The sequence below is a fragment of the Canis lupus genome, chromosome 4, assembly GCF_048164855.1.
Source record: "Canis lupus baileyi chromosome 4, mCanLup2.hap1, whole genome shotgun sequence".
NCBI classification, from domain to species: Eukaryota; Metazoa; Chordata; class Mammalia; order Carnivora; family Canidae; genus Canis; species Canis lupus.
Genome location: NC_132841.1, coordinates 13,715,484 through 13,728,275, shown reverse-complemented (window position 1 = coordinate 13,728,275; position 12,792 = coordinate 13,715,484). Strand labels below are relative to the sequence as shown.

The 12,792-nt window shown below is 41.7% G+C and overlaps 1 protein-coding gene across 5 annotated transcripts in view; it reads left to right on the top strand.

Moving 5' to 3' along the window:
- RHOBTB1 (Rho related BTB domain containing 1) overlaps window positions 1-12,792 on the top strand; it is a 117,684-nt gene that overhangs the window by 79,346 nt on the left and 25,546 nt on the right. For 4 of the 5 annotated variants that reach the window (XM_072823206.1, XM_072823205.1, XM_072823203.1 and 1 more), the window contains exons 3-4: window positions 272-473; window positions 822-925. In XM_072823206.1, the coding sequence (XP_072679307.1) occupies window positions 282-473; window positions 822-925 (296 nt within the window). In that variant the 5' untranslated portion in view covers window positions 272-281. Of the gene's footprint in view, window positions 1-271; window positions 474-821; window positions 926-12,285; window positions 12,344-12,792 lie in introns of those variants that run through there. The other variant, XM_072823208.1, reaches the window with a different exon arrangement.

Genomic DNA, 12,792 nt, shown 5'->3' with positions numbered 1-12,792 from the left:
AGCAGTCCTGACTTGCCTGGATGGATTTTCAGTAGGCAGGTTGTGTTTAGAGAAAACCAAGGAGAAAATAACATGTTAACCGGAATAAACCGTTTGGGGTCAAAATAACAGTCCGGCGATGTTTTTGTACTTGTGTGAGGCATAAATAGAAAACTTGACTTTGAATTAGGTTTCATATGAACTTCCAAACTTCTTGCTTATGCTTGGGTACCTCCAAAGAAGGGCCTGGACCCCTCCCGTCCTTGATTGCTCTGTCGCTCTCTTCTTACAGAGTTTTATAAATGGACACTGACATGGACTACGAAAGACCGAACGTTGAAACCATCAAGTGTGTGGTCGTGGGAGACAACGCCGTGGGGAAGACACGCTTGATCTGTGCCAGAGCGTGTAATACGACGCTAACGCAGTATCAGCTGCTGGCTACCCATGTGCCTACCGTGTGGGCGATTGACCAGTACCGAGTGTGCCAGGAGGTAAGATGGGCTGAGTTTCACTTCCAAGGGCACATCACTGCTATTGCCAGTCTGATTTCAAAAGGGGATAGGGGTGATTTGTGCACACAAAATGAAGCTGGTGTTTTCACTGCCACAAGAGAAAACAAAAGCAAAATGCACACTTGGGAAGAGGGGTGCAGTGTCCTGAATGAGGAGGGTTTGAGTCATGTGATTCCAGGAAGAGAATTAGGACTTAGCTCAAGTCCTATTAGAAGGAAGGGGGAAAACTAAATGCATGTGGAACAAGTGGGGTTGAAGGTGCTGAGTGTCTTTTTCCTGAGGAGCCTCTGAATGTCACTGAGCAGGAATGCCCTGTCTCTCCTGCAGGTCCTGGAGCGTTCCCGGGATGTTGTTGATGAAGTGAGCGTCTCTCTCAGGCTTTGGGACACTTTTGGAGATCATCACAAAGACAGGCGTTTTGCATATGGCAGGTAAACCAAGACCAGTTCAGTGCAGTTAAGCTTGAGTACAATTTCCTTTCCAAAACCGGCAGCTGCTTCATAATCAACAAAAGAAAGTCCCATCATATGGCCTTGAAACGTGTTGGGTTCTGCAGCTGCGTTTAAGAAAAAAAAAGGGGAAAAAATGGTATTGTTTTCTGATGTCAAAAAAAGCAGTCTGCCTTGACACTAGGTCCCTCCCAGGAAGTCCCTCCTTTAAAACAACGACTGTTAGTTAACTTGGGAAGATTTTGGAGAATTCTGGTGTGCTCTCTAGCCCTGGGCTGCTTCGATTGCTGTTTTCCTGAATGGTACTTTATTTACGTTTTGCTAGAATGTTTTAAGTTATTTTAGCACTTGCCCACTCCACTTCAGAAGGTCTCTTTGGTCTTTTCATGACCATATTAGCAGAGTATGATGTTATTTGCTTTGGGCTTTGTTATCTGAAAAGTCTATTATTTTTATTTGAAGGTCGTTTTTAAAAAGAAAGAAAAATATCTCTGAAATCCTTCATGAGGCACATTTCCAAAATGAACCGAAGTGCTGTCTATTTTACATGAAAAATCAAGTAAAAACCCAGAAGAAGGAAAAATCCGGTGAAATCCCTGTAGTAAATCTAGAAGGACACCGATATGATTAGGAACATGTCAAAGTACCTTAAAATACTTAGCAACTTCTTTTTGTCACCGTAACTTAAGATCTCTTTTGGTGAATGTATTATAAGCTATCAAAATCCAGATAAGGAGGAGATGTTCTTACCACTTAATTGTAAATGAACACATTTCATCTTAAGTTTAGATTTAGATGTCATGGATAAGTTGCCCCCTGTTAACATCGAATGTCATGCTGCCTCACAGGATTGGATTAGATACTCCATCCCATGAGTTCCTCCTCCATACTGAGATAAGCATTTCTAAAGGTACCTCTCTTTCTTCAAGGTGGTAGCTCTCTGAGGGCTCTGAATGGACTTTTATTGGCATTTGTCCACATGGTCTAAAATACTGCATAAACTTGAGGAAAGGGTTAGTCCCATTCCTGAGAAGTTATTCGCTGAAAGAATCTGCCATTTAGACCAGTTTGTTCATGGGGACTCAGAGAGAGGCATATGACAAGTAAACATTGCTTTTAATGCCCCCTTGGTAATGAGGATTTTGAGGCTAATTAATATCCAGTGTTGTAGATATTTTTCTTCTCCTCGAACTTCCTGTTTTATCATTTCTTTTCTTTCTGTGGTGTTCTTGATTCTTCTGTTTGATGCCATTTTTATTTTTTTCTTTTACCCTATTATTCCACATTTACCCAAAATTGTGATAAAGTACCATGTATGTAAGTACCATGCAGTCGGATTTGTAACATCTACGGTTGTAAGAAAGCGGCATAAAATGATGACTTCAAGCAAAGTAAGGATGGATGCAATAGATTTCTGTGGACATTTTGTATCCTCACTTTTAAAAAGCTCTCTGAAAACAATGGACCTGGTGGTGAACTTACTGAGGTGTTTGGGTTTAACAGCTACAGACTGTGTAACCAGCTCAGAGGCTTGTTGCCACTTGAATTTTATGCAGTTAAGAGAACGAGTTTTCACTTGGCCCCATAATGTAACTCTTATCTTTTGGTTATATAAGGGCTGCTCCATTGTTTGAGATTCCTGCTTGGGACTGATTTAATGGCACGATGGCCTGCATAGATCTCACGTTGACAGGCACCTCCACTAGGCCTCATCCAGCCAGCTCCCTGATGTATCTGGAGTCATTTTACAACGTGGCATGCCTGTGTTTGTTCACTCCCAACAAAAATAAGCTGCTTGTTCATGCGACTCCATCAGTTCAACTTGCATTGTCCTGCTCTCCTGTCTGTGGTGTTTGGTTCTATCAGCTCTAACCTGTTCCCCTTTTGATGGAAACAGGATGCGTTTTTCAAGCCAAGTTCGATTCTCCTTGTGACACAGAGGGGCTTCAGGAAACACTCCTGTGTTTCTGGTTGAGCTCTCCATGGGCCTCAGTTTCTGTGCTTGTTTGTACCTTGTGTTTCCTCTGTCTTCTCTGGTTCTCCACAGCCTGCAGGCGTCCTGCCACAGACCCCACCACGGGTCAAGAACAGAAACCAGAGCCGTTCTCTCTCAGCCTCCAGCATCTTTCTGTAACACTAAATATGTAATTACACATTGATGTAGCACCAAGAAATTACATTTTGTAGAAGAGTCTGATCATAAAAGGAGTTCCTTTTACTTGGTATAGCGTGCTGGCCACTGTATTTCACTGTTTTGCAAGTGCTGGTTAACTTCTTTGTGACTTCCATTTTTAGCTTTGTACCATTCATGAAGGAAAAAAATCCTACTAATTACATTTTTGACAATCAGTTTGGTTTGCAAACCTGCTTTTTGATGAATGTTTTTACTGCGTTTGATGTGAATGACAAGTCAGTAGGACATGGTATATTACTTAGACCTGGTAATGTAGGAAATGTATTTGGAATCTCTTTAAAATAATTCCTTTGATTCTTGTGATGACAGTGATCGAAACCAGAGCCCTAGGAAGATGCCTAAGACCTTGTCTTCAGCGTCCTCTGCTTCTTAGCACCAGGGTAGTTACTAAGGTGTCCCCTCAAACATCCTCTGGAATGGACAGGCTCTACTTGGCAGCATGGATCCTGTGGGCCAACATGGTGTTGGTCTGCCTACCTGAATTTGTAACTATCCTAGCATGATATAACTATAAGCCGAAGGGCATTATTTTTTCAACCCATTTTTTTAACCAACCAGAATAACAGCTCCAATTTATCAAAGGCTTACATGTGCCAGTCAAAATATTAGGTGCTTTGCCAACATTATTTCAGTTAATCCTTTCAGGAACCCTAGAAGGCAGAGATTATCTCCAGCTACAGCTGAGGACAGAGTTGAGTTCTTTTACTACCATAACTTCTCCAAGAGTGAGTTTCAGAGGCAGAGTCAAACCCACCTCTGCCTGACTCCTGGCTCCCACCCGTTCTTCTGTGCCAAGCTCCCTCAACCTCACTTTACACAGAGGCAGCTGGAACCCACCCCCGCATCGATGAGCTGGGTGTCTCTTTGCTCTCCATATTTGTGCAAAGGCTTAAAAGAGATCTCACAAGGTCGCCTGGTTGACCCCTTTGCTTCAGGAAGGGAAATCATCCAACCAAGGAAAAACATTGAGCATAGGAGTCCTTCTATTATTCAATGGAGAGAAGAGCTAGCAGAGCAGTGTGAGCATCCTAACACTTAACACATCTGGCATCTGTCAAACCCTCTCTTGCCTGGAGTGAATGACTCCAATTCCTTGTAGCCTTCCTTCCCACCACCTACTTTCTGCCCACTTTGGATGAACCTTTGAAGCTCTTTTCTGGATCTTTTAAAATATCAAGAACAAAACTGTACCTAGTAACCATGACTGTGATTAACTGCTCTTTTTTGGCAAGAAGACTGCCTCTTTTTAAAGGGCTATGGCTCCAGATATTTTTCCCCAGGCCCATTATAAGAATGAAATGTTCGAGGCTACATACCTGGCACGGAGTATGCAGACAGAGAGGATGGGCTCTGCTTCCCACAGGACATCTGGGCCCTCTGCCCCTCTCCTGTAGTCACACCACACATAAATAACTACAAATTTCGTTGTTTCCTTGAAAACCTCCACCGTTGATCTCTCTCCGGATCAGATAACCTTCAAATACGTCATACAGCCTACAGTGCTGGAGGTGGTGATAACAGCTACAGTTTGATCAAGGCTTCCTATGAGCCAGGCCTGTGTCCGATGCTCTACCATTTCATTCTTTTGGTGACCCTGCAAAGTAGGCTCATTCACATTTAAGCAAACAGGCGCAGAAGGGGCCAAGGTCAGGCAGCTAGGAAAGACTAGAAGTGAACTTTTCCTTTAGTTCTCTGACTCCAGAGCCCATAACTTCCCTTTCTACCATGCTGTTATGGCTGGAAATGATGACTAATGACAAACTTACCTTGAATTTATTCCTGGTCCAGTCTGATTCTTATGCTGTTCTCTGTGGACAGTGAAGACCAGCATTCCCCATCTGTCACCAGCTCTTGTGTGCCATTGTGGCCCTTAAGTTCTTTAATACATAACAAATGGCTTCATTCTTTAGCTAAACACAAGTGCTTGACTTTCAGTAAACACGATACATCCAAGTGAACTTTTTGAAAGTGAGTGGGAGCCATGAGTACTCTCCATGGCATGCTTTCCCCTAAACATTTAACTAAAGTCTCCAGAACCTTACCCTCATACCCCACCGTTTCTAGACATATTTTCTGTTCAGTTGGAACTCATTTATTAATACAGATTATTCTTCCACATTGATTTTTCTCAAATGTTGTTAGCTCCTATGGGAGGTACAGTACATGTTTTAAATGATAACATTAATCAGAGCTATGGTTTCTGTGTGTCTGTTTAGGTGAGATAGGTCTAGTTTCACGTTGAAGGCACATGTAATCAGACATACCACGAATACATTCCATTTTGAATGGTCGGTTGAGGCTCTTTTAAAAATTCACGACTGTGAGCGACCAGTGTTTTGTCTTTGTCTAGGATTGTCTGTACTTGTGGTTAATGGAAAGGGGAAAAGTAGGAAGCATCTAATGGGTCTACATAGAGTGCTTTGAATTAGCTCTTCTTGTCCACAGCACGTTATAAACGCTGGGCCAGAAGTAACATTCTAATGATGATTTCAGGACAGCAAAAAGCCTATTGGACGGGGAAATCTATCAAGCAGAGGTGGGCCTGGGCCAAGACTAGGCTGAGGCAACGAGCTCTCACCTTGGGCATAAAATAAAAATAGTAATAACTCTTAAAAGATAGGATCACTGATTTTTTCTTTCAAGTTCAGTATGGCTCAGCATGGCACTGTGACTGGTCCTGACTTTATTTAAAATTTTGACATTTTGTTCACAGATTTTTTTTTTTGCCTTATTCATTCTTTGAAAAATAAAGTAGGCATCTGGTTTGCAATTTTTTGGCACCTCGCTGAATTTTGCATCTGAGATAAAAGAGTCCCACTCACTCTCAGTATTCTCTTCACCTAAGTCCTGGCCCCAATGGTGGACTTGAGAAATAGGAAGCAAAGCAGCATAAGGACAAAAGTTTACAATGTACATAATACATGGAAAAGTAACCCAAACATCCCACTTAAAGATAAAAGAAAGAAAAGAAAAAAAAAAAAAAACAAGTAGAAAGACTTGGAAGGAGAGAAGAGCTAGCTAGACCAAGGATCAGGAATAGCTGTTCCCCAAGAGGTTAGACTAAACTACAGGTTTGAGAATGCCTGCCCATGGTGGTTATTCTGATGTCAGAGTTCTAGGGAGAGGTAAAGCAGGAAATTTTAGCCAGTCCCTGGATAATTATAAAGCAGGTGGTCCACAAGCCATGCTTTGTTACACACTGTCATGGAATCATCATGATTATAACACTGTTTACTGAACCTCAGCCAAAAGGGAAGAATCTCTTTAAGATTAGAGACAGAGCTCTTGAGTGAATGAAAGCAGAGGGAAGGTGCACAGACTGTGTGATTCCATTTATAAAATTCTGGAAAATGCAATCCATGGTGACAGAAAGTAGATCACTGGTTGCCTGGAAAAGAAGAGGGAGGGGGACAGATGGATTACCAAGGGACACAAGGAAACTTTGGAGGTGATGGAAATGTTTGTTGCTTTGATTGGGATGATAGTTATTGGGGTGCACATGGATGTTAGAACTAATCAGACTGGACCCTTTAAGTCTACAAGGTTTATTGGATTTAAATGGTATACCTCAAGTATTTTTTTTAATGAAGGTATTTTTATGGGCAAAGTAATTTATGAAATGTGCATGGTAGACAACATATGTTTTAATTATTTAAAGAACTTAAAGTTAATTCATATTGAAAATACAAATCATTTGTGTGAACTTAGGAGGAAAAAAATTGGGACCAGTTCCTGAAGAGATGACTGTGAGAAATGGAATGGCTCTAGAATCTCAAAGCTCAGTGATGGAACACTATCAGATTTTCCCCAAATCATGCTGACTCCCCTTCCCCAGAGATAAGCCCTCAGCTGTGTGCATCAGTCTGACCAAGAGGCCTGTGACTTTGGCTGTGGTTATGTTTGTATCTTTTTCAGAGAAGATACATTGGACCAGGTGCCCTGTGACAGCTGAATAGAGGACACCATGTTCCCTGAAAGTTTTCTGTTTCCCTGTTTCTCCCTCAAATAGTAACAATATGGGCTTTTGTAGTTGGTTCCTTCTGGAACTGGAGAGTACAGTGATAACCTGTGGGAGTATACAAATGACCTTGTCCATTTTGTAAGCAGTCACCCTGGCTGAGAATTGGGTGCAGAGGTGGGCTAGGGGTGTCCTTTAGGTCGCTGCCTGTCAGGTTCGAGGTTCCACCCCGCTTGGTTTCCCTGGACTGAGTCCCAGCCTGCCTGTCCAGCCTCATGTCTTGCTCCAGACACAACAGACTCTTTTCAGTTCTGCATTCTCTGTAGCCTGTAGGCCCACAAACACACACTACATCCACATGGAAATTACACCCCCACCCACCTATTCTTTACCTAGTTAATTACCATGACTATTCTAAGAATTTAGAACAAGAGTCACAAACTCCCAGAAGTTCCCTCCATACTCTCTCCCCCTCCCTGTCACTTTTGGAATCCAGGTGAAATGTCTCTCCTTTACGTTCCACAGGCATCTTGGCAAATCTCTACCATAGCCATGCTCACACTGTTTGAAAATGGGCTCCTTCATCATCTTCTTCTGTTGCCCATATGCTGTTATTCCTAGTATCTGTAGAACAGGAATTTTATGTTTACTCTCCAATGCCAAGGTTCTGGAACATGAGAAGAGCTTAATAAATGTTAGCTAACAATTATAATGTATATAATCAATCAGTCTTATACATGGCAGGATCTTCTAAGGCGTTTACAAGGAAATATCACTGTAACGAAACTCCAAACTATTCTACTAGATTGAATATTATATTTGCACTTTTTTATAGTAAGAATCACAAATCATGTACCACCATGAGGGTGGTAAGGATGGAAAACACTGGTACCTAGGCTCTCCTTAATGAATTAGCAAATGAAAAGATGTGCTGTAAGGCCAGGAGAAAAAGGAGGGAGGTACTCTGAGCCACATCCCCAATACAACCTCTTCCCCTCAGATTTTTAGATTTGTAAGTTCTTTTCAAAAAGCCTTGGTTGAATGAGTATTCTTAAACAGAAGATAACTTGTATTAATACTAACAATTTTCCCATTGTAGGTTGTTTCTTTTCTGGGTGTCATTTCAAGATCTTTACATGAATCATCTTGTAATATACATAATTATTTATTTCTATTATAAATATATTTTTATAAAATATGTATATAGATATATCTGTATACATATTTGCTCACTTTAAGTCCATTTGCCCAAAGACGAGGGCATTAAGTAGAAAAATTGAAGGTGCATTATTACTGCTTTGGGCTTACTCAAAACAGATGAACAAAAATGCATTAGACTAAATGCATACAAATGATTCAAACACTTAAATGTGGTGGAAATGTATAGATTCTGCACCAAAACAATCAGCATAGGATTGCAGTGATATCATCCGGCACACAGAAAATAAGCCATGCTCTGTGCCACCCTCGGCCTGCTGTCCCACACTGTCCTTCCTGCTCTGAACTGGTCCATCTTGTATTGTGACCAGAAGACAAAACGCCAGAAAACTGGGATTTCTTTATCCAACCGAGCCCTGTCCCCAGGATGAATTTGTCCTTGTGAAACAGCAGTGCCAAATGAGATAGCAACAGGTCTTGGATTGATGGCTGGGGTCACTCATGCTCCAGGACCTGGAAGGAGGCTGGCTGCTGCCCAAACACTGGTCACATGGCTAGGAAAGACAGTCCCTCGTGATTCAGGCCAGAAAAGCATTGATGTCCCACAAGGTGCCATAGAAACATAAATAATGAGGCCACTGACATGGGTAGAGAGAATAAGGGACATATGCATTGTTCAATCTATTGATGTCTTGCATTGTGCCTTCTTTTTACCTTTTTTTTCCTATTACTGCTTAATAGCTGCAAGCTTGACAAGTTGGGTCAAGTAATAGCTAAGTGCATTGACTTTTCATCAGTTTGTGGTGTTTTTATACTGGAATGTTGTGATGAAGAAATATATTTCAGCCAGTGCAGTTTTCCCTTTTAAATTAAGTGGTAAGAAGAAAGAGACTGTGGAGTAATTCTGCAGTGTCTTCAGGGGATAATTCTATCGCTAGCTTTCAGCAGTTAACGTTTCAATAAAGGACACAAGCTGGGAAGCCAAAAGGAAAACCTCCCTTGATGAGAATGTTCCGCCATTCTTATTAGCTGCAACGTGCAAGATACATCTTTGGTGACTTTGGAACCCACAGTCATGTTTGTCTGACAATAATTGGTATGCAAGGTTCACAGGACATTTACACAGATATTTTTCTTAGTGAATCTTATCAACAATTTGAATTTTGGCCTTTCATTAGGTGTCCAAAACCATTCCACCACTTTCTTCTCTCCCTGGAAACCCCCCTATGCCCCCAGCCTAGAGAATATAGTCAGAAGGACAGAGTGCTGAATTATAGAAAGATAAAGAAAATTAGCAAATAGTCTTTTCAACTTATCACCTTGGCTATCTTTCTGCTTTACTTGGGGGGGAAGTTGTCTTGTTTTGGGGGGTTTGGGTTTTTTTAATTTTTTTAGTTTTTGCCATGTTTTTTTAAAAACATGATGGTTAGGGTGCCTGGGTGGCTCTGATGGTTATGTGTCTGACTTCAGCTCAGGTCATGATCCTGAGGTCCTGGGATCAACCAGCCCTGCATCAGGCCTCCTGCTCAGCAGGGACTCTGCTTCTCCCTTTCCCTCTGCCCCTCCCCCTGCTCACGCATGTTCTCTCTCTTTCAAATGAATAAATAAAATCTTTAAGAAACAAAAAATAAAAAATAAGATGACCTGTGATATGGAGGGTACTTACTCCCTTCAGCCTTAATTCTATGTTACTTCCCGAAAGTAACCTGCCTGTTTCTCTCCACTTCCTTTGCTCCTAGAGATAATCTGGTTCCATGAAGAGATCATTAATCCATTATTATCTTGGTGTTATGAAAGTATCCAATTAGATGGGGTAAATGGATTTTTTAGATAAATTCCAATAATTAAAAAATGTATATTAACTGGTTATTCTCTGCTGTATACCAGAGATATTATATGCCTTTCAGCAGTAATTGTCTGAAGAAATATAATAGCTCACATACTGTTTTCACTCCTTATTAAAACCCTAACATATTCCTGAACTGACTTATTTTAGACCTAAACTCATTTCTTTTAGATTTTAGGACTACAGACACATTTACATCTATGCCCTTTATCCTTCAGTATCTATAAGGCCTTTTTTTTTTTTTTTTTTTTTTTTGATACACAGTCATCAGGGGCTTCTTTTTGTCACAAGCACTGTGTGGCACACAATAGGAAGGGGACAGAAGCCCTGATAAATGAAACTTATGGTACAGTGGGGAAGTCAGCAATATAAATAATTACAATTCGGTGTTAGAAATGCTCAACTCCACACGTCAGCACCAGGAGCAGGGAAGACAGACTTGCTCAGGGCAAATACTCTGACATCATTCTTGATACCTCTTGGTCATGTCCCACACTCGGTCCATGAGCAAATCCTGCTGGCTCCTCCCACCCCACCCCATACATATATATATATATATATATATATATATATATATATATGGAATGTGGCCACTTCTCACCACCTGCGCTGCTCCTAGGTTAAAGTCATATCATCTCTCCTGGGATTACCTTTTCATTGGTCCCATCCTTCTGCATCTTCCCCCTGACATTTCCCACACACACACACCATTTAGTCATTTCTCATTATAGCGGTGAGGCAGTCCTGTTTAAACATAGTTTATATCTTGTCATTCTGCTCAAAACCCCCTAATGTTTGTTCAAAATAAGAACCAGATCCCATGAGGCCCTCCTACCTTGGTCCACTTTTGCCTCCCTGAGCTCAGCTCCTGCTTTTTCACCCATCGCCTCACCCTCAGGGAGACTTCCTGCCTCAGGGCCTTTGCACCAGCTGTTTCCTTTTCCACAGTGTTCCCCACCCCCCATGTCACCCCCAGATAGCAGCATGTTAGCTCCCTCACTTCTCTTCTCCCCCCAGATAGCATGTTAGCTCCCTCACTTCCCTTCTCCCTGGTCACCTCATTCCAAAAGCATCTTCTGTCCCTAATATTTCTGTCCCCCCTTTCCAGCTATATTCCTTGTTTGGCACTTGTCAGTACCTAACCCACTACATAGTTTACTCTATTCTTGCTTATTGTCTCTGCTCTCCACTAGAATACAAAATAAGCACAAGGACAGTGATTTGTATCTTTAATTAATTGCTATATCTCAATGTCTAGGAGAGTACCCAATACATAGTACATTATCAGTTAATATTGCTGGAAGAAATGATTGAATGATCGCTTATTACTATTGGATAAGTGACTTGACAAGTCCTTGTACCTTTATAGATTCAAAGAGGATTGCCAAGCAGTCTGGGTAAACTCCTTTTCCTGTTGGGGTGGAATGATCTTGCTAATTACATTTGTTTCAGAAGAGTCAGGGAGGTTAATCCCAGAGACCTTCCATCTGGCATTCAAGCTGATAGGGAGGCTTTCTTCTATCTACAGCTAGTGTTGCTCTCAGAAGAAAAAGTGAACAGTGCAGGAAGTTCCTCTGTCATTTAGCTTCAGGGAAAGCCAAAGAGGAATGAGGATGAGAGATGGTGTTAGGAGGGAATTTATTACCACAGTTTCTCCTCCTCCTGTTCAGCAAGCCTTCTTTATGTCAATGCTTCCTGCTGTCATTGACCAGGAGTTAAATAAGGTTGCTTAAGCTATTTCTTCTAATAAATTACTTGTGCTTCACCCGATTTCACATGCATTCAACTTTTTCTGATGATTGTGAGAGATGGAAGAGTATATTACAGGGACCATAGAGTGCTAAGTATAGAAAATGGGGTGAGTTGAATGAAAAACAGCCAGTTCCTATTGGATGATAACCCACAACCTTCTATGGCAGGACCAAGGTCCTCCATGATATTTGTATCGTGATATAGAAGAACCAACCATTTTTTAAGACTCAAGTTTTGAGTCTCTCAGGGTTTGGTGGCATTGGTGGGATGTTGATACGGCTTTCCTGCACATAAGAGTGAGCACTGCTTTGGCCTCAGCTTTGGAGGGTGGGGGAAGACTGTTTTAAAATGTTGCTTCCTACTAAACATGCAGTTATGGGCTTGGAAGAAATAGTTGCGCATGCTAATCACTCCCAAATCTGGATATATTGCAGGGTGTTTTGACAGTTTTCCCCACATAACATCTGTACTTAAGAAGCCTCACTGCTATTGGTAAAGTATTGACTTGATTTCTCTGCTCACATCCAGGGCACTGCATGGTACTGCCCTGCTCTCCCCAGACCCCCTGCCAGGCGCTCCCCTACAGACCTCTCCATCTTCCATGAGTATGAGCTTACAGAGCCATTCATCTCCCGATGGTTATGTTCACCGATCACTGACAACTCCCTCTGCATCTCATACACACCGGGCTGCTTCCCTACTAAAATTTTCCAAAGCCACGTGTTACACATTCCCTTTTTCTGCCATGCTCCCAGCTGTTTTGTGCTGTTTTGATCTGTTTGCATAGCGCTGTCAGACTATATGCATGAAAGGTGTGTTGTTGACATGAATGGTTTTGAAAATGTTTCTGTAAAGAACCTACAGAGGTTATAGTGGGAGAAGGAAGCTTGAAGCCTCAAAGGGGGAGGTCAGAGTCTCCTACTTGAGTCTTTGCCAGAAGG